This window comes from Dendrobates tinctorius, unplaced genomic scaffold (assembly GCF_039654945.1).
Source record: "Dendrobates tinctorius isolate UK_male_01 unplaced genomic scaffold, ASM3965494v1 ptg000038l, whole genome shotgun sequence".
Taxonomy (NCBI): domain Eukaryota; kingdom Metazoa; phylum Chordata; class Amphibia; order Anura; family Dendrobatidae; genus Dendrobates; species Dendrobates tinctorius.
The window spans coordinates 23,966,496-23,989,137 of record NW_027361706.1 but is presented as its reverse complement, the minus strand read 5'-3'; the positions used below and the strand labels follow the sequence as shown (position 1 = coordinate 23,989,137).

At 47.9% G+C, this 22,642-nt stretch overlaps 1 protein-coding gene across 3 annotated transcripts in view; it reads left to right on the top strand.

Moving 5' to 3' along the window:
- Window positions 1–1,773: 1,773 nt before the first annotated feature.
- The window catches only part of IQSEC1 (IQ motif and Sec7 domain ArfGEF 1), an 893,482-nt gene continuing 872,613 nt past the window's right edge, over window positions 1,774–22,642 (top strand). The window contains exon 1 of one of the 3 annotated variants that reach the window (XM_073574281.1): window positions 1,774–2,431. In XM_073574281.1, the coding sequence (XP_073430382.1) occupies window positions 2,184–2,431 (248 nt within the window). In that variant the 5' untranslated portion in view covers window positions 1,774–2,183. The remainder of the gene's footprint in view (window positions 2,432–22,642) is intronic. The other 2 variants (XM_073574282.1, XM_073574276.1) reach the window with 2 other exon arrangements.

Sequence of the window (22,642 nt, the reverse complement as noted above, 5' to 3'; positions counted from 1 at the left end):
TGTGTTACTTGTGTACAGGGTGGCAGTATGAGACCGTGCAGGCTGCCTTCCTCTGGGGGGAATGTGCAGGCGTCCCAGCCCTTCTATTTGGGCAGTGTATGGCGGTGTGTTACTTGTGTACAGGGTGGCAGTATGAGACCGTGCAGGCTGCCTTCCTCTGGGGGGAATGTGCAGGCGTCCCAGCCCTTCTATTTGGGCAGTGTATGGCGGTGTGTTACTTGTGTACAGGGTGGCAGTATGAGACCGTGCAGGCTGCCTTCCTCTGGGGGGAATGTGCAGGCGTCCCAGCCCTTCTATTTGGGCAGTGTATGGCGGTGTGTTACTTGTGTACAGGGTGGCAGTATGAGACCGTGCAGGCTGCCTTCCTCTGGGGGGAATGTGCAGGCGTCCCAGCACTTCTATTTGGGCAGTGTGTGGCGGTGTGTTACTTGTGTACAGGGCGGCAGTATGTGACCGTGCAGGCTGCCTTCCTCTGGGGGGAATGTGCAGGCGTCCCAGCCCTTCTATTTGGGCAGTGTGTGGCGGTGTGTTACTTGTGTACAGGGTGGCAGTATGAGACCGTGCAGGCTGCCTTCCTCTGGGGGGAATGTGCAGGCGTCCCAGCCCTTCTATTTGGGCAGTGTGTGGCGGTGTGTTACTTGTGTACAGGGTGGCAGTATGAGACCGTGCAGGCTGCCTTCCTCTGGGGGGAATGTGCAGGCGTCCCAGCCCTTCTATTTGGGCAGTGTGTGGCGGTGTGTTACTTGTGTACAGGGTGGCAGTATGAGACCGTGCAGGCTGCCTTCCTCTGGGGGAATGTGCAGGCGTCCCAGCCCTTCTATTTGGGCAGTGTGTGGCGGTGTGTTACTTGTGTACAGGGTGGCAGTATGAGACCGTGCAGGCTGCCTTCCTCTGGGGGGAATGTGCAGGCGTCCCAGCCCTTCTATTTGGGCAGTGTGTGGCGGTGTGTTACTTGTGTACGGGGTGGCAGTATGAGACCGTGCAGGCTGCCTTCCTCTGGGGGGAATGTGCAGGCGTCCCAGCCCTTCTATTTGGGCAGTGTGTGGCGGTGTGTTACTTGTGTACAGGGTGGCAGTATGAGACCGTGCAGGCTGCCTTCCTCTGGGGGGAATGTGCAGGCGTCCCAGCCCTTCTATTTGGGCAGTGTGTGGCGGTGTGTTACTTGTGTACAGGGTGGCAGTATGAGACCGTGCAGGCTGCCTTCCTCTGGGGGGAATGTGCAGGCGTCCCAGCCCTTCTATTTGGGCAGTGTGTGGCGGTGTGTTACTTGTGTACAGGGTGGCAGTATGAGACCGTGCAGGCTGCCTTCCTCTGGGGGGAATGTGCAGGCGTCCCAGCCCTTCTATTTGGGCAGTGTGTGGCGGTGTGTTACTTGTGTACAGGGTGGCAGTATGAGACCGTGCAGGCTGCCTTCCTCTGGGGGGAATGTGCAGGCGTCCCAGCCCTTCTATTTGGGCAGTGTGTGGCGGTGTGTTACTTGTGTACAGGGTGGCAGTATGAGACCGTGCAGGCTGCCTTCCTCTGGGGGGAATGTGCAGGCGTCCCAGCCCTTCTATTTGGGCAGTGTGTGGCGGTGTGTTACTTGTGTACAGGGTGGCAGTATGAGACCGTGCAGGCTGCCTTCCTCTGGGGGGAATGTGCAGGCGTCCCAGCCCTTCTATTTGGGCAGTGTGTGGCGGTGTGTTACTTGTGTACAGGGTGGCAGTATGAGACCGTGCAGGCTGCCTTCCTCTGGGGGCATCTTCTCGGCTCATTACCTGCCCTGCCGCCGGCACAGGTGGGCACGTCCTGGGCACTGCCCCCGTAGCCGGTCAGGAGGTCGGTGTGTGCCGGCTCCGTGCCTCCTCTGCCGCCCGCAGCCTCACATCTCTCCCTCCTTCCTCATCTCCCAGCCCCCAGCTAATGAGCCCAGCCCTTAGCTCCATCATCCCGGGGACAGGAGCCCAGCGACTCCCAGTCACCGCCAGCGTCTCTCCCATTCATCGCCAGTCACTGCCGGACTCCAGGCGCCACAGCCCCTCACCGGCAATGGCGGCGGCACGGAGCCCGGGATCACCGTGCACGGCGCCGGGGATGTGAGGCGTCCCTCCTGCGCTGGCATTCCGGCTCAGTGCCATCACAGCAGCACGGACTGACAGCTTCTGCACAGGCATGTGTCCGGGGGGCTGAGGTGGTCGCACAGCATGGAGCCCCCTGCAGAAAGTCCATGTCGGGCGGCGGAATACCTGAAGGAGCTCAACAAAATCATTGAGACCCAGCAGGAGCTTCTGGAGAAGCAGAAGAAGAGGATTGATGAACTGGAGGAGCAAGTGAGCAGCCTGTACACTGAGAAAGCCTGCCTGCAGGAGGAGCACCACAAGCACCTGGCCAGCTGCAGGCTGCACCAGCCGCCCGCCGCCGCCTGCCTCAGCGCCATCCAGGAGAACGAGCAGTAAGTGGGGAGCAAGGCAGGGGGCGCTGTTACACACACCTGTTGCTGGAATGCTGTAGTTCCACTATCTACCACCTGGGGGCGCTGTCCTCAGTGGGCAGATTATGGCCAGTGTGTATTATGTGGTAACATGTGAGGTGTGGAGACACAGGCTCAGTTACTATGTCACTTGTTAGAGAACAGTTAGGGGTATGTTCACACACAGGGTTTTTTTTTTTTTTTAATGGAATTTTGAAGCAGATTCCACTGCAAAATCTAAAAACGGCTTCAAATCTTCTGTAAGGAAAGCTTCCTATGTATGTGAAAGGGAAGTCAAGGCTATAGTGAACGCGGTTTATTTCTAGGTGGAAAATAAGAGGCACGCGTCAATTCTTGAGGCGTCACTACGTGAAAAATGCTACAGATTTGACCACCGAAGCAAAAAAACAACCCCTCATATATGAAAAGTGTGTGTGAACATTCCCTTACAGGCTACCTCACAGTGAGGGGGTTACAGTGGGGTTTACATCCGCCATTGCGTTTGGCTCCAAAATTGTCATGAGGATGTTACAGAGCACCCAAAGGTGCTGGATAAGTGGTCTGCTAGGGTGGTCTGGGCTAAGGAGACATGGTGGAAGAGAAAACCTAGTATGGACAAGCGGGCGGTCTCGCTGTGTGCCGCCATGCTGTACACTAGAATATGGCACTCTGCATGTCACGTTCCTGTCAGTGCCGGCGGCACCAGCTGCTTCTGAGAGAATTTCCTCATTTTTCTCCTCAGATTTATTGCATATTATATATTGCCACATATTAATGAATAATGACATGCCTCCATGCCACGGGGTCTACACATGTACGTTCTCCATAATCACAGGGGAGTATTGCAATTCTTTCTGTCACTCTCCTTATCTTTTAATGGATCCATATGTTCTTGGTATCAGCCATATACAGAGGTTGGATCTATCACCAACCGGCCATGACTGATAGGAGAGGGGGCTCAGTGCTGGCAAATACCTCAAAGCTATGGCACGTGCGAAATACTGTATATACTGTATATGTATATATATATACACACATTATATACATGCACCACACGCATATATATATATACGGTAAATATGTATAGAAATAAGTATGCATATATACATTCACATATATATTATATATACACACTCATATACATATTTACAGTATATATATATATATAAACACAGTTATACAATATATACATCCATATATACACACATACATATATACATATACACACACATATACCGTATATATATGTACACACATATATACACACATACAGTATATATATACACACACATATATATATATATATATATACACACACACATATACAAACATATATATATACACACACATATATACACACACATATACCGTATATATATGTACACACATATATACACACATACAGTATATATATACACACACATATATATATATATATATATATACACACACATATATACACACACATATATACACACATATATATACACACATATATATATATATATATACACACACACTCAAAATATTTATCAGCCACTAAAACCATTTACGGTACGTACTACTCTACACACCCAGGCCATTTCCACGTACGAGAATGGAGCCGGTGTGCGTCGCAGAGCTTGCACTCTACCTACAATGCTAAATACCCTGATAAGAGATCCTCATAGTCTAATGATATAAAAACGCACAGAACATAATAATCTGCGCAATTAACTTCAACAGTAAACGTGAGCTGTGAGGATGCTGCTGGATTACATGACAGATCGCTGAGGGTTAAAGGTTTCCTGGTGCTTATTCCTAATGATCCCATTATCCTCGCATTTATAGCTGAAATCATACAATTTGTCATGTCAGACAGAATAAAAAAGTGCTCCCTGGAGTTGTGGCATCTGACAGAGGCTTATCTATACGTATAGATCTGTGACGTGCAGAATTTCTGGACTTCACGTTAATTCATTGAGAATTGGGATTATTATACCCAGCCATTTGTACAGCCGAGTATCATTTGGCCGTGACGCTGAAGGCTCCGTTGTGGTGTGTGGCTGATATTTCATTTTAACTTGGCAGCCACAGGGAAATCTGCAGAGAAAAGCTCTCTATTTTCTTCTGTTTTCAAACATATTAAAGGGAAACTCCAGGAGAAAAAGATTGTGAGTCTCAGGTGTTAAGGATATGTCAGCACCTTCCAGGATTTCTGTAGAGACCAGCACCGAAGAGAGGAATACAAGGTTTTTCCATGTTATGCTTTTTATTTTTTATTTATTTATTTATATATATATATAGAACAACACAAAGAAATACCGGCCTCAAAGGAAAGAAACATATTAAAGATATGAAGTGCATAGTATAGAACAGCAGAGTACATGGAAGAGAGGAGGCTTCATGGCAAAAATCCAAATTAACCTCCCAATATGTGATGGATACTGCCAATATGGACAGAAAGGTCTGTTATTTGTTTCCCCATCACCCAATTTTCAGAACCCTCTGCCTGTTTCTCCACCTCTTGTCAGGTTGGCGATACACATCTCCCCGACTGCCTCATGCACATTAGATAGCCTCCAGCTATCTCACCTAACTCACCCATACACATTAGATAGCCGCCAGCTATCTCACCCAACTGCTCCATACACATTAGATAGCCACCAGCTAGCTCACCCGACTGCCCCATACACATTAGATAGCCGCCAGCTATCTCACCCAACTGCTCCATACACATTAGATAGCCGCCAGCTATCTCACCCGACTGCCCCATACACATTAGATAGCCTCCAGCTATCTCACCTAACTGCCCCATAAACATTACATAACCAAAAGCTATCTCACTCGACCGCCCCATACACATTATATAGCCGCCAGTTATCTCACCCGACTGCCATATACACATTAGATAGCCGCCAGCTATCTCACCCGACTGCCATATACACATTAGATACCCAACATCTATCTCGCCCAACTGCCCCATACACATTAGATAGCCGTCAGGTATCTCACCTGACTGCCCCATATACATTAGATAGCTGCCAGCTACCTCACCCGACTGCTCCATACACCTTAGATACCTGCCAGCTATCTCACCTGACTGCCCCATACACATTAGATACCTGGCAGCTATCTCACCCGACTGCCCCATACACAGTAGATAGCCGCCAGCTATCTCACCCGACTGCCCCATACACATTAGATACCCAACAGCTATATCACCCGACTGCCCCATACACTTTAGACAGCCGTCAGGTATCTCACCCGACTGCCCCATATACATTAGATAGCTGCCAGCTATCTCACCCGACTGCTCCATACACAATAGATACCTGCCAGCTATCTCACCCGACTGCTCCATACACATTAGATACCTGCCAGCTATCTCACCTGACTGCCCCATACACATTAGATACCTGCCAGCTATCTCACCTGACTGCCCCATACACAGTAGATAGCCGCCAGCTATCTCACCCGACTTCCCCATAAACATTAGATACCCAACAGCTATCTCACCCGACTGCCCCATACACATTAGATACCTGCCAGGCATCTCACCCGACTGCCCCATACACATTAGACAGCCGTCAGGTATCTCACCCGACTGCCCCATACACATTAGATAGCTGCCAGCTATCTCACCCGACTGCCCCATACACATTAGACAGCCGTCAGGTATCTCACCCGACTGCCCCATACACATTAGATACCTGCCAGGCATCTCACCCGACTGCCCCATACACATTAGACAGCCGTCAGGTATCTCACCCGACTGCCCCATACACAGTAGATAGCCGCCAGCTATCTCACCCGACTGCCCCATACACATTAGATACCCAACAGCTATATCACCCGACTGCCCCATACACTTTAGACAGCCGTCAGGTATCTCACCCGACTGCCCCATATACATTAGATAGCTGCCAGCTATCTCACCCGACTGCTCCATACACAATAGATACCTGCCAGCTATCTCACCCGACTGCTCCATACACATTAGATACCTGCCAGCTATCTCACCTGACTGCCCCATACACATTAGATACCTGCCAGCTATCTCACCCGACTGCCCCATACACAGTAGATAGCCGCCAGCTATCTCACCCGACTTCCCCATAAACATTAGATACCCAACAGCTATCTCACCCGACTGCCCCATACACATTAGATACCTGCCAGGCATCTCACCCGACTGCCCCATACACATTAGACAGCCGTCAGGTATCTCACCCGACTGCCCCATACACATTAGATAGCTGCCAGCTATCTCACCCCACTGCTCCATACACAATAGATACCTGCCAGCTATCTCACCCGACTGCCCCATACACATTAGATACCTGCCAGGTATCTCACCCGACTGCTCCATACACAATAGATACCTGCCAGCTATCTCACCCGACTACCCCATACACATTAGATACCTTCCAGGCATCTCACCCGACTGCCCCATACACATTAGATAGCCGTCAGGTATCTCACCCGATTACCGCATACACATTAGATAGCTGCTTGCTATCTCACCCTACTGCCCCATACACATTAGATAGCTGCTAGCTATCTCACCCGACTGCCCCATACATTCAGCTCAGCAGACATGTCTAGCAGTGACTTATCTTCTCTGAAAAGAAAAGATTTGGGCATTAAAATTCCACCTGACGATGTCTGGGGACATTCAGGAGACCTCCATACACATCAGATGGTCAGTCAGTCCCATCAAAATGAGGTGACTGTGATCCAATGTGTAACAAGTTCTCTGCTGATGGGACTGTGCAGGGACTTGCCAACCATTTGCAAAAAGAAGGGACCAACTAGGCAACGCTCCTGTCTGCAGCTTGGTCTTCCCCTCATTATTATGGGTGAAATCTGCTGCAAAAATGCTGAAAGAATTGATAGGCTGCAGATTTAAATCTGCAAGGAAAAACACCATGACGGGAGCCGGTCGGACCCCATTATAGTCCGGTGTGGTCAGACTGCGCCGCCGGTGTCCGTCATGTGTCCTACACCATAAATTCCATTTTTTCTGTTCCTAATACACGAAAATGGAATTCTTAAGCCGATGCGACATATGGCTGTTTCAGGTCCAAAAGTGGCTATTATGTATACAACATATGTGCAAGGAAGAAGAAATGGCTTTTTTTTAATAACCTAGCTCCCAATAAAATCTTATCTTGCATAAGTTATATTCGTGGGTTTCTGTGTCAGCAGGTCTTTGTACATGTAAAGCCTTTCTAGAGTGGTATGTCTTCTTCAGAAAGATCAAAGATACCAAATCTGATGGAAAATATAAGTGGTTTTCCCTTTTTTTCTCTACTGAGTTTGCAGCAAGAAAATAGCATTTTGCCAATTTAAGGCTACATGTCCATGATGAGTGTTTAGTGATTTTTTTTATGCTGTGTATTTTCAAAAAAATGCAAGTAACCTATTTTACTTAATGGGTGCAGAAAATCTGCAACATCAAAAACTCATCGTGGGAACTTAGCCTCAGGGTATGTAAGTGTGAGGGCTCACTCACCTTCTCTATTAATACTGATCACAGCCTGGATGGTCACAGGCGATAACACTATATTCCTGGGGTACATGCGAGTTTGAAATATCTAATTAGGACTTCACTTTCTCAATTGTAATGTGAAAAACTTCTAAGATGTCAGATTGGATTCTACGTCTTCAGTTTTGTCTGAGTTGACATCTAAATGATATGAAAGGGGTTGTGCCGCTAAACTGTCCATCATAAACTAAAAAAGTTTCCCTTCCGGACCGGCGCCGGTCCTCTGATTGCAACACTGAGTCTCGAGGCAGTCGATGATCGGTTGCAGCCTTCAATATTTCGTCAGAGCGGACGTCTACAATTCCATGTGACTGTTGGGGGGACAAAGCGGAACAATCGTAGAAACGATGCCGGTCTGGGAGGTAAGTATGCCATTATTTTATGATGGGCAGTAAAGCTGTTAAGAAGTGGTTGTCCAGAAGTGGACAACCTTTTTAAAGATGTCCTCAAGGACCACTTTGGACAAAAATTATACACATTTGTTTTCTTAGTGCAGGACCTTACTCAAGATAAGGGCTTTAAAGGGAATCTGTCAGGTGATTCATGCTGCTCAAACCATGGGCAACACAAAAATGGAACAGGCTTCATAGACATTTGATTTAGGGCTCTATCAGGCGTCCGTGATTATCAGACCAATCTTGGATCACAATGCATAAACTGGCCCCACGTCTCCCAACCCTGAGTGTGACAGCCTCATAGAAATATATAAAGCTGTCATGCTCGGGGTCTGGAGACTGCAGTCAGTCCATCGATTGTCATCCAAGACTGGACTGATGATCACGGACGTCTGAAAGAACCCTAACTCTGAAATGCTGGAAAGGAGTCGGGAACGAGGAGAGCAGTCATAAGGTAGTCTCTGACTATTCCCTGACCGGCATGGCCGGATATGCCCCTATTTATATTTCAGGAGAGAACGTCAATTTACCAGAGCCAGGTGGGGAGAAGTCGGTGGGTGCCCACCCAGATGACTTCTCCCCAGTCTTGAAATCTTCCCAAACTAGATGCCTGCAGTTAAATAAGACCTGTCATCACGATTTTGTAATGTAAACATGGCATTAATGGCGCCGTAACACAGATTAAATTGACACATTTGGTGAAGAAATCCGCTTTCTTGATCTTCTTTAATAACCATGTGAAGTGTTCTGCTAATTAGGTTTCGGTGCACAGGGACCGGACTGTGCACTTGGTCTCCTCCTTTCTGTTTGTGATTTCCTGGCCCCTCCAGTCTGTGAATGACAGGTCACTACTGAGACCTGAGGAAGGTCACTCACAGACCGGAGGCAACAGAGGGGCCGAATAATCACAGACCGGGAAGAGAACACCCAGTGCACAGACCGGCCCTTGTGCACCGAAATCTAATTAGCAGAAAACTTTAAATGGTGATTAAAGAAAAAAGACAAAGCGAATTTCATCACCAAAAGTATCAATGTAATCAGTATTACAGCCTCATTACAGCTATGTGTTTACATGGCAAAATCGTGCTGACATGTTGGCTTTAAGGAGCCTGTCCCAATTTCATGCTGCTCATTCTTTATGCTTCTCCCTTCCTTACGTTCCTCAGCCCCTGCGCTAGGCATAACACAATGTATCAGCTTTGCCTGGAGTGAACCTTTAATCTGTACTGATTTGTTTACAAGGCACTGGCACTGGATACTGTTTACCTCTTCTGTCCATACATACTGCTTCTCTTGTGATTTCCCAAGGTTACCTAAAAGGAAATATTTTCCTTGTCGATGATACAAGTGTTTGCCATTTAGCCAATTTGAACTATGGAATGACCCAAATTCAGTCGATCTGTGTTGAATGTTGAGAGCTTTTGTTATTAATTAATTAACGTTTATTTATGTCATATTTATATATTTGCTAATAGGAAATTCAGAATCCATATTGATTTCCGCAGTCTGATTGCTCTCCTGTTCCCTTAGCTCGCTTGTGTTGAAGGGCTGTGGATGTATTCGAGCTTCCCTTACAGGAAATATTACCTGTTTCCAGTGTCTTGTGATTTCTCCGCTCCGTAGTCATGAGGAGAATACATATTAGCTGGTTATACCAATGTTCTAAAATGTAACTTTTTTATTTTCTCTTGAGATCTTTGAAAAGTTTTTAGTACTTGGTTTTAGCAACTAAAGATATGAAACTGAGCCTTTGGGGTCTTATAAATGAGCTATAATGTCTAGAGAAATGTGTTTTCCGTGTGCTGGAATCCCCAGAGTTAGAGTCTTCCTTATATAATCTTAGATGTGGAAACTTTATATCAGGGAAAAAACTAAATGTATTAATTGGAAACATATATAAACCGTTTACAAATGCCGTATTTGTTGGAGATTTTCATTACAGATGCTGTTACATGAATATTTGCAACAAAGTACAAAGCAGTGAGTATGAAAGGGGTACAGAAAACACTATTTTTATGGTGAGGGATACATGTGCAGATCCGAAAGCCACAGATGTTATTACTTCCAACATGATATATTCTGCAGCAGATTTAGTACAGAGGTAACATTAATGGCATAATCAATACGTTAATGGGAAGCTGTCAGCTGATTCGTGCTACCACCAGCAGCATAAATTAGACGCTGGCTGCGTTATTGCAGCGGTGCAAGTTTAAAACACCTAAAACGGTGCGGAAAAGCCACAAAGGAGCCATCTAACTACGATGATGTATCCCTGCCAGCTTCTCCCCACCCCATTTCCTTAAATTGACAAGTCTCTCCTTATAGCTCTCCTTTCTGACCGCACATTCAGCGTTTCCCACTCCCACACTACCTCCTCACCCCGCCCCCTCTCTGTTGGAGTCCACCAAGGCTCTGTCTTGGGGCCCCTACTTTTTTCCATCTATACTCTTGGCCTAGGACAACTCATAAAGTCCCATGGCTTCCAGTACCACCTGTATGCAGATGACACTCAGATCTCCCTCTCTGGCCCAGATGTCACCTCTCTGTTGTCCAGAATCCCGGAGTGTCTATCAGCCATATCCTCCTTTTCCACCTCTCGCTTCCTAAAACTCAACGTAGACAAAACTGAACTCATTATCTTTCCTCCATCTCACATATCTTCCCTACCCGATCAATCTATTATGGTAAACGGCATCACGCTCTCTCCCGCACCTGAAATCCGCTGCTTCGGAGGAACTCTCGAATCTGCCCTGTCCTTCAAACCACACATCCAAACTCTTGCCACCTCCTGTCGCCTCCAACTCAAAAATATTTCAAGAATCCGTCCCTTCCTCAGTCCTCAATCTACTAAAACTCTTGTACATGCCCTCATCATCTCCCGCCTTGACTACTGCAACACTCTCCTCTGTGGTCTCCCTGCTAACTCTCTTGCACCACTCCAGTCTGTCCTCAATTCTGCTGCCCGACTAATCCACCTCTTTCCTCGCTACTCCCCTGTCTCTACCCTCTGCAAATCCCTGTATTGGCTCACAATTCCCCAACGAATCCAATTCAAACTACTAACACTGATCTACAAAGCCAACCACAACGTTTCCCCTCCCTATATCTCTGAACTAATCTCCCAATATCTTCCCTCACGTAATCTTCGATCCTCCCAAGACCTCCTACTCTCCTCCACACTTATTCGTTTTTCACACAACCGCCTTCAAGATTTCTCCCGAATATCCCCTATCCTCTGGAATGCCATGCCTCAACACGTCCGATTATCCACCACCCTCGGATCCTTCAAACGGAACCTGAAAACCCATCTTTATTCGGTCGTCCATGACAGCACCACCTGAGAGAGGGGATCCACCCTTCAGGAACAGGAAATCCTACAGATACATAAGGGCGGCACCTCTCCCACGCATCAGTTGGTTTCCTGTTCCTGGAGGACAGGATTCCCTACAGATCGTACCATCATGGAGGAATTCCCAGGCTGGCTGTCCGACTCAGGTAGCGGGGGGGTCTCCTACCTCGGGCAGTGCGGGGTCCCCTGGAAGCGCCACGGTGGGCCCGGGCAGGGCTCCACGACTGTGCACGGAGCAGGTGGGAGCGGGGTCCGGCGGATGCCCGTCTCCAGGGCCAGTGCCGGCAGGTAAGTATGGATTCCCCCCCCGAATCCTGGTTCCCGGTCCTCCTGGTGCAGTCTCCCTTCAGTCCGGTTTGCAGTTGAGGGCCGGCGGCTGGGCCTCGGTGGCTTGTGGGGACCGCTGTGCGGGGTCGGGCGCCGCCGTGGCGCTGGTGGCCTGCGCGCCCCCGCGTGTTCACTTAGACCGGAAGTGACGCGGGAGGTGGGGCCGGTGGCGCCGGGCCAGAAGTCATGCCGGACGGCTTTTTTTCCCCTGTGCGTCGCCGGGCGCAGCAGCGTGAGCACCGGCATAGCGGCAGGGGCGGGGGGGAGCGATGCGCAGGGAGGAGTGTCCAAAAAACATGGATGTCGGGAGGAGGAGGGGGGGAGAAATTAACCCCTGGCAATGACACCTGTGAACCCGGGTCGCCGGGGGGAAGATAAAAAGGGCACAGAAACGCTGCAGAGCGGCTTTAGCTCAGGTGCAGAAATGGATGAGCCAGAAGCTCCTGTGACCCAGCTGGACCGAGAGCAGGAACATACCTCAGAGAGGTCCAAAGCCAGCTCCCAGCAAAAGAAAAAACGAACTGGATAATCCGGCCATAGAAGTTCCTCCAGGCCGAAGGATCCAGCTCGCCCCCCACCCGTGATCCGGTACCTACGCCTTCTGCTCAGGGTAAGAGATCTTCGTGAATGTGCCCTGATGCAGTGTTCCCCTTTATGTTTTCCTCCTATAGGGGAAGAAGTGCGCGGACAAAGCAAAAAACAGGGAGTGCGCCCTGTTATGAGTTCATTTTCTCCTTCACCTCTGATGTCTGATGAACTCCTTCTGCTGGTGAAAGGAGGTAGTGAAATTGATCTGGATGGGAAGAACCTGTCATCTGAACAGGTGGAGTGTGATTGGACATCTGGAATTTCTGAGTGGATATAAGGTAGCCGACGCCCTGCAGGGTCCCTGGTGATCCTTTCTGCTCTGAGCTCTGGCATCCAGTTTAGTTCCTGTCTACTAAAAGCTAAATTTTTGCTCTGCTATTTTTCCATGAGATTTTGTCTGTTTACTCAGTGTTTGTGTTCAGCCTGCCCGGGTTGGGACGGGCTGAACTCCATTTTTGTCTCTGATCAGTTGATCTCTTTGCTCTGTCTTCAGAATATACCTGAGTGCTGATATAGTGATTTTGAAGTCTAGTGACTTCAGGGCCTTTTCTATCAGACGTGTTGGACTTTATTTTTGGCAGGGTTTTTTGGGTATTTGCAGCCAGCATCTTTTCTGTCCTTTCCTATCTAGTTAGTTGGGCCCCATCATTTGCTCAGCCTGTCTTTCTGTCTGTGTTTGTGTTTTCATCTGTTTTTCACCGACAATACATGTTGGGGGCTGTCTATTGCTTTGGGGTCTGCTCTGGGGCAGTTTAGATTTCCCCTTTCTTTCTTTAGGCTTATTTAGCTCTCCGGCTGTGTCGAGGGGTCTAGGGCACCGTAGGAACCCCCCACGGCTACTGTTAGTTGTGGTGAATAGGATCAGGGGTCTGCAATCCGCTAGCTACTAACCTCTCCGGTTTTCTGGACTTAGCTTGTGTTTTTTGTTTTTTCCTCCTCTGGTGACTCATTTATAACAGCGCCCTTTGCCAATGCCCCTTGCCGGACGCCTACCCTAAAAAACTGTGCCAGTCATGTATATGGCAGATGGTAAAAAAAAAAAAAAAAAAAGAGAGGGAGTAGTCCCAAAAAAATTACCATACATGCTTCCTTACCCTGTCCCCCCTCCGGTAGGTGGCGGAAGAAACCCCTGACTTCGCTACAAGTCTAAGGGAAATTATCAGGACGGAAGTTAAGGCCCTAAAGTCCATATCCCAGGGGGAGTCATCTAGGAAAAGAAAGAGAGCAAGTTTCTCAGGGTCGGGCTCTTCAGCTGACCCTAGAGGAAATGAAGACTCCTCAGAGCCCTCCACCTTCCCGTCTGTGTCCTCTTCAGAGGAAGACGCCAGTCGTTTCTGCCTGTGTCTGGAACAAGTGGACAAACTAGTCAAGGCGGTTAGGGCTACCATGGGGGTAACAGACACAAAACCAGAACAGTCAGTGCAGGACCTAATGTTCGGTGGTTTAGACCCCAGGAAACGTAAGTCGTTCCCGTTAAACGACAAGATCCAAAATCTGATCACTAGAGAATGGAAAAAACCAGAAAGGAAAGGCTCCCTACCACCAGCTTTTAAGCGGCGATATCCCTTTGAGGACCCCGTGGTGAACAAATGGGACAAAGTCCCGAAATTGGACGCAGCAGTGGCTAAAGCGTCCAAAAAATCCGCTATCCCCTTTGACGACATGGTTTCTTTAAAAGATCCACTAGATAAAAAGGCAGACTCCTACCTGAAAGTGACATGGGAAATGTCAGCTGGCGCCCTGAGACCAGCAGTAGCAGCTACCTGCACAGCCAGATCTATGATGGTCTGGCTGGACCAGCTGGAATCACAATTAGAGGACAGAGCCTCGAGGGAATCTATCTTGAAGACCTTACCTACCATCCAGAATGCGGCAGCCTTTTTAGCCGACGCTTCGGCATATTCCGCAAGAATGGCGGCCAAAGCCGCAGGGCTATCAAATGCAGCCCGACGGACTATATGGCTGAAATGCTGGCCCGGGGATATCCAGACCAGATCCTGGCTTTGCTCCATCCCGTGTGAGGGGGAATATTTATTCAGACCAGTCCTAGATAAATTCCTGGAGAAAGCCGGCGACGATAAAAAGAAATTCCCTTCCCTGCCCACCCCTTCCTATAGACGTCCCTTTGCTAGGAAGAGATTTTTCCGTAGGAGATCATCCAGAGACAGGGGCAGATGGGAAGCTAAAAAGAAAAAAGGTACCGGGTTTATGTTTGGAGGGGGACGCCAGGAAGCATCCCGTGAGACCAAGAAACATCCCCAATGACTAGCGGCCCCGGTGGGAGGTAGACTATCGGCCTTCTACCAAGCCTGGTCACGGATCTCAAACAGTGACTGGATCCTGGGGTTGGCAGCCTCAGGCCTAAGGCTAGAATTTGCCATTGCCTCCCAGAACAGTTTTAAGGTCACCTTGCTCAGGTCTTCCCTGGCGGAACAGGCTGCCCTAGAGACCGAAATTCATGACCTATGCCATAAAAGAGTACTGATAAAGGTACCAGAGGCGGAGAAGGGCGAAGGCTTCTACTCCCTCCTATTTTTGGTCCGTAAACCGGATAATTCTTACAGGACCATAATCAACCTGAAGGCACTCAACAGATACCTGGTCATTCGGCCATTCAAAATGGAAACGATCAATTCCACAATAAAGTTACTGTTTGAAAACTGCTTTATGGTGGTGCTGGATTTAAAAGACGCCTATTACCATATACCCATCCATGTGTCTCATCAGCGTTTCCTCAGAGTGGCGGTTCATTTAGAGGGGTCGTTAGCAGTATTTTCAATATGTCGCCCATCTCTTTGGTATAGCAGTCGTCCCCCGGGTGTTCACTAAAGTTATAGCGGAAGTTATGGCCCATGTACGAGAAGCAGGCATCCTAGTAATCCCCTACCTGGATGACTTCCTTATTGTAGGCAGAACAGCAGACCATTGCCTGGATCAATTGCAAAAAGCAGAATCAGCTCTGGAACGGTTAGGGTGGCTACTAAACATTAAGAAGTCCCGGCTACAGCCCATGAAAGTTCAGCAGTTCTTGGGCTTAACCCTAGGTTCGCAGAATCAGGAGTGTCGTCTTCCACCCAAAAAATTAGTTCGCCTACGTCAGCAGGTCTTGAACGCCTCCAATAGCCCTACCATGTCTCTTAGGAAAGCAATGTCCCTCCTGGGTTCTCTCTCATCCTGCATCCCCGCGGTCCGGTGGGCCCAGTTCCATACAAAGGTGCTACAGGGCGAGGTTTTACGCCATCAAAAAATCCTGGGCGGTTATCTAGAAGGCCAGTTGACTTTGTCCCAACATACTTTGAAATCCCTTGAGAGGTGGCTAGACGAAAATAATCTATCCAGAGTGGTGCCCGAGTAGTCACCACAGACGCAAGCCCTACGGGTTGGGGGGCCCACATGGGGGAGGTCTTGGTCCAGGACCTATGGGAATACTATCAGTTGGAAATGTCCTCCAACCTGAAAGAACTAACAGTCGTAGAGCAGGCAGTTAAAAACCTTCTTGTGTATCTACAGGTTCACCATGTTCGAATATTCTCCGACAATCAGGTCACCGTGGCTTACATCAACCACCAAGGTGGGACCTGTTCCAGGCCCCTGATGGAGGTAGCAGAGCGGCTGTTCCAATAGTCAGAGCAACATCTCCTGTCTTTAACAGCTCTGCACATAAAAGGAAAAGAAAACACCACAGCAGACTTTCTAAGCCGCAACCTTCTAAAGCAAGGGGAATGGTCCTTAAAAACGTCCATCTTCGACCTGATCGTACAAGAATGGGGGCAGCCAGAAGTGGGCCTCTTCGCCACCAGAGAGAACAGGAAGGTGCCTCAGTTCTGCTCTCTAAATCCCAGAGAGAGTCCTCTGACAGTAGATGCTCTTCTGATCAAATGGGACTTCGGGCTAGCATACGCCTTCCCTCCCCTGTCTCTACTACCCCTGATGATGAGGAAAGTCAGGAAGGACAAGGCGAAGATTATAGTGATCGCCCCATTTTGGCCCAGGAGGGCATGGTTCTCATGCCTCAGGACCATGTCGGTGTCCGACCCTTGGGTCCTACCAAACATTCCAGACCTCCTATCCCAGGGCCCAGTTTACCATCCTCAGGTAGCTGGCCTACATCTGACGGCGTGGATTTTGAACGGGCACTATTAAAAGAGAAAGGTTTCTCCCCATCCCTAATTAACACCCTGCTCAAAAGCAGAAAACCAATTACAACTAAAATCTACATTAGGATCTGGAAAAGATTCCTTCAGGGTTCAGGGGTAGTAGCTGGGCAGTCCACTGCCATAGCACAGATCCTAGAGTTCTTACAAAGAGGTCTGGACATGGGACTCTCTACTAGCACCCTTAAAGTACAGGTGGCGGCTTTAGGGGCGCTTTTTAACTGCAACATCGCCAGTAACTATTGGATCAATAGGTTTATTAAGGCAACAGGCAGGTCAAGACCGGTAGTGAGAAATAAATGTATGCCATGGGATCTAAACCTAGTCCTCACGGCCATGACAGAGACCCCGTTTGAGCCTATCTCATCAGCTTCCACAAAAAACCTGTCTCTTAAACTAGCTCTTCTGGTAGCATTGACATCATCCCCTAGAGTAAGTGACATCCAGGTGTTGTCTAGACTTCCTCCTTAACATACAATTCAGGGACGACAGGGTAATTCTTACACCCGATCCAGCATACCTGCCTAAGGTAGCCTCCAGTTTCCATAGAACGCAGGAGATAGTCCTTCCATCCTTCCTCCCTAATCCCACGAACGATAAGGAAAGGAAACTACACAATCTAGACGTCTACGTAGATGTCTCCTAGAGTACCTGGCAGATACTGACCCCTGGAAAAAAGATAATGCCTTGTTTATCTCCTATCAGGGCACTAGGAAGGGTCTTAGGGCTTCAAAAAGCTCGCTAGCGAGGTGGATTAGGGAGGCCATTTCATTAGCATACACCTCAAAGGGCAAACCGGCTCCTGGCAAGCTGAGGGCGCATTCCACCAGGGCCATGGCAACCTCGTGGGCAGAGAGATCGGAGGTCTCGCTCGACCAAATATGTAAGGCAACTACCTGGTCCTCTTCGAGCACCTTTTATAGCCATTATAGACTAGACCTAGGTGCTTCCTCAGACCTCTCCTTTGGTGTCAGGGTTCTGCAGGTTGTAGTCCCTCCCTAAAGTAATTATTACTCTCTGTAATTCTCTCAGGTGGTGCTGTCATGGACGACCGAATAAAGTCGTAGTTACTCACCGGTTAACGGTATTTTTCGGAGTCCATGACAGCACCCGTATATTCCCTCCCTTTAGTTTAAATTTGGGTGCGCACTTCTTCCTCTTATATGTACACGGGTAATTACTAGTCGTGTAAAGTATTGTACATAAATTATGCTATTAACCTTGGTGGTCCTCTTGTGCTCTGTAAACCAACTGATGCGTGGGAGAGGTGCCGCCCTTATGTATCTGTAGGATTTTCTGTTCCTGAAGGGCGGATCCCCTCTCTCAGGTGGTGCTGTCAAGGTCTCCGAAAAATACCGTTAACCGGTGAGTAACTACGACTTTTCAGGAAAGCTTACAGCCTGCAATAACCATTCTGCCGTCTCACCACCGCCTGAGCTGCTGCACCCCCGACCTTCTGTCTCTTCCCCACTATCCTGTAGAATGTAAGTCCGCAAGGACAGGGTCCTCTCCCCTCTGTACCCGTCTGTCATTGTAAATTTGTTTACTGTTAACGATATCTATAACTTTGTATGTAACCCCCCCCTTCTCATGTACAGCACCATGGAATTAATGGCGCTATATAAATAAATAATAATAATAAAAATAGCCAGGATCACACATACGAGAAACACAGCCGAGTCTCGCATGTTAATACTTGGCACTGTCGCCGTCACTCGGGAGCGGAGCGTGCGGCTGCATGTATTGCTATGCGGCCGCACACTCCGCTCCTGAGTGCTGGCCGCAGTGTCGGGTATTAACATGTGAGACTCGGCCGTGTTTCTTGCATGTGTGATCCCGTACTATGTGTGTGTATAGAGAAAGACCTGTCGGGCAAGAGGAAAGGGGCAAGGAAAAACTACCAGGGATCGACTTTAGACTAGTCAGGTAAGACACTTTTCAAAGTAAGCTTCCTCTGAAACACTTCTGCATTTCAGATTAAATGGAATAGGTACATATTGTGGAGGGAGTGCAGGGCGCAGGCGCGGGATCTGGCGTCAGAACTGACATGGATGTTAGGAGGATAGTATTATAATAAAGACAGGAGGCAGGGATTTCTTACAGCACCGCACGCCCCGGAGCCTGGAAGAAATCATTAGCAAAAGGAAAGAATATAAGATTTCTCAACAAGACCATTAACATGAGGCATACAGGTAGGACTAGTGTAACATTTCTATCACCTGTATGCCCATATTAATAGATTATATACGTCCCAGGGGGTGACAGATTCCCTTTAAAAGAAATCTGTCCACAGGTTCTTGCTACCTAATCTGAGAGCAGCATAATGTAAGTGTATAGACCCTGATTCCAGTGATGCGTCACTTACTAGGCTACTTACTGTAGTTTTGATAAAATCACTGTTTTATTAGCAGGAGTTTATCACTAGTGGTTTAGTAAACCTGCTGCCATGTACTGTAGTCCTCGTCCTCCACATTCATAAACTGTTTAACCTCGTCCCCACCACTGAGTGGCAGCTTTATGCCTATGCACAGTGTACACAGAAAGCTGCCAGTCAGTGGTGTCAGCGAGCTCAGAGTTCAGAAAACCGATAGCTCTGCAGCAGAGAAAACTGTTACCTGTAGCAGAGTAAGTGACATACAACTGGAATCAGGGTATCTGCCCCTACAGCATGCTGCTCTCAGATGGTGTAACCAAAACCTGCTGACTGATTCACAGATTCCCTTTAAAATATACATGGTTGCAATAACGCAGCTAGACATTTATTCATGCTGCCTGTGGTATGAGCAGCATGAATCAGCTGACAGTTTCCCTTTAATATGAGCAGTTGTAGGCGCCATTAACACAAAAATAAATAGCAAGCTAGAGCTGAAAAGCTGCATGTTTTTTCCTAACTTGCAGTTGTGCAAAAATGTGACTTTTGGCGTTTTGTACGAGTTCTACCAACTTTTTAGGAAATGGGTGGAGCTAATTAGAAGGGGTGTAACCTATCATGTCTCTAAGTTTATATTGCAAAAGTGGCGAAAACTAGCAGAGATGTTACTCCAGTCTATGACTAGAGGACATTTTCTGATGCTTGCGGATGAACTATACACCAAATTCATTGCATGAGTTTAGAGCATCTTACATAAGGAAATTCTGGATTGTGAATGATGTCGCACTTTCACTTTTTATTATTAGTAATACTGTATTACATAGCGACATAAATAGCATAAGTAAAGGGCAGTGTAATAGGAAGAATGCATTTGCACAGGTAGGAGTGTGTGAGAAAATGTGTTTTAGTGACTTATTTGTAGTTAAACAGAGATTAAGCTGGAGATGTTGATTTAGCTTAGGTAGTCGGCTTTATTAAAGGCTGTTCAATGTTTAATCTGTGTTAGATGAGCTCGCATCGCCTGCGCCTATGGATTTAATGCTAGCAGTAAAGCCATTTGACAATTGTGGTTAGTGGAGGACAGGGTGATGGAGTGGATCTGGTTTCTGTGCAGAAAGTTGGACTCTTTCTATTTGTTCTATGTCATTATGTCATTGAGCTCGATAGAACGGTATATGGGACTGGAAACATGAATGATACCGATGTTATATCATTTACACACTACCTGACACATAAAGCAGAAATTGTCAATCTACAAATGATGAAACGACTATTACGTCTCAAATTGCATGTAAATTGGAACTCAGGGTGCCACAAGGTGATCCGACTCCTACCATTTCCCAATCGCAAGATTTTCTATGGGTCTAAATAAGAATTTATGGATTCCTATCTGACGATATTGCTGGGAACAATCTGAAGCGCTGGGAACAACAGTCTGAAGTGATTATGGGTCGCCCTCCCAGGGCTGTGGGGTACTCGGTACCGGGCCGGTGTCAGTGGGATATGTCGCGGCAGCTGTGACCCGGTCCGTGGCCCTGGGCGCCCAAATCAATGGTGGTTTGTGATATAGTTCATGTGATAGTTCGTGACGCCACCTGTGGTGTTTGGCAAGCAAGATGTTAAGCCAACGCTGCATGCAGATCCTCTGGGGCTGATGGTGTGTTGCAGCATAGATGGTATAGCTCCCCTCAGGTGAAGCTGTAACCCCAGGGCAGTGTAATGGCAATAGATGAGAATAGACGCAGGTGGTGTGAGGAATGTTGGTACCCAGATGTAGCAGGGCTAGAAGTGTTGGTGCACAATTGAATGGAAGACACCAGGGCTTGTAGTTCCAAAGCTTTACTCACAGTTTGTGGTACACACTGGTGCCTGCCTCCTTGCCGTGTCCTCCGGGGCAGAGACTCAATCAACCTCCCGGGCAAGTCAGGCTTCTCCTCTCAAACACTCCGCCAACATGTACCTTTCCTGATCGACTCCTCTATTGCGCCTTTAGTGTGAAGAGCTCCAGTACCGTGGTACTCTGAAGTTCCTCCTGTCAAATGTTCCTAACAACTCTACTTGTATGATAGACAGCTGTAGCCTCTCTCGGGGACTCCTTTCTCCAGGGTCCTCGCTCTCTATTCAGTTGCTGTTGTCTCCCAAGTCTTGGATGGGAGTAGTGCATTTACAGCCAACTACTCCACGGTGTCTGCTGCAGAACCATAAGTGTCCATACAACCTCGGGGACCGGGCCCCGGCCTTGCGCTGAGAACCTATAGGCAGGGTTCCTCTTCCAACCCACAACTCCTCTCTGTTCTCCTACTCCTTCGTTCCGTGCCGTTCCTTCTCTTATGGAAGCTTAGGTTGCAGTTCTACGTCTTTCTCCTTCTGTTCCTTTCCCGTGCCAGCTGGCTCAGATCACTGAGGCAGCTGCAGCACTCCTTCCTCCATCCCTCTTCCAGGGATCCATCCTCAGACTCTCCTGACTGACTGACCTCCAGACTGATCTGTAATTCTAAACTTTCCCACTTTTTTATATCTAACTCCACCCACCTCCCAGCACATCTCGTGTTACGAAGCAAGGAACCACGAAAGGTGCTCAGCTACCCTCTAAGCATGAAGCCGCAATGTGGTCAGTGCTGAACTATCCTGTGTGTGGGATGCAGGTGTTGGAGTGTGGAAAGGAGTTCCCAACTTACCTAGTTGGTGGGGCACTACACCTTAGGAGAAGGTGCAGTACCTCTGTGGCGACTGAGCCTCAGGGGCGCCACAATTACCTGGACAGTAAAATACAATAAATGTCTTAATATAGTCTTAAAATAAGTGCAAAGTTTGGAAATTACTAAAACCTCCCATACTCATTGGACTATTTTTGGCTGAGCCTTCCAATATCAACTGGTTGAGACAAATTATTCTAATATGTATGGGGGCAGCAGACAATTGATTGTCTGGGAGTTAAGGATTTAAAATGGTCAATTTCAAACTGCCGATCCTTTATTCTCTGAGCCCAGCTCCCTCATAGAGAACAAAGCCGATGTCAGGGGAGGACAATGACAGCTTAGGGCCCCTTTGCAAGAAATGTGTTTGGGCCCCCCTTCTGTTATGGCAAACAAACTACAGTACCTACTATCCTCTCTCATTAGATATATATTGCAATGACAGCTGATGGGACATGGGTAAGCTTTATTTTCTAATGGACGAGCTTATGGATTGGTCTTCTGGTCAGATGCTGCTCCATCAGCAGCCACTTTATATCTGATTTGAGAGGACTCTATGTAATAAAGAGAGGACACTTTGATTAACAAAAACAATGGGAATACGCTTTGTAAGAGACAGTGCTATGGAACAGCATTGTACATAGCAACAGAGGACATTATGTAATAAGGGACCACCCCATCCTAGTCTACTTCCTGCTATAATGTCCCCCTTCCTGATCCCCTTCTTAATATACGGTCCACTTCCTGGTATAATGTTCCCCATCCTGGTCCCCTTCCTGATAT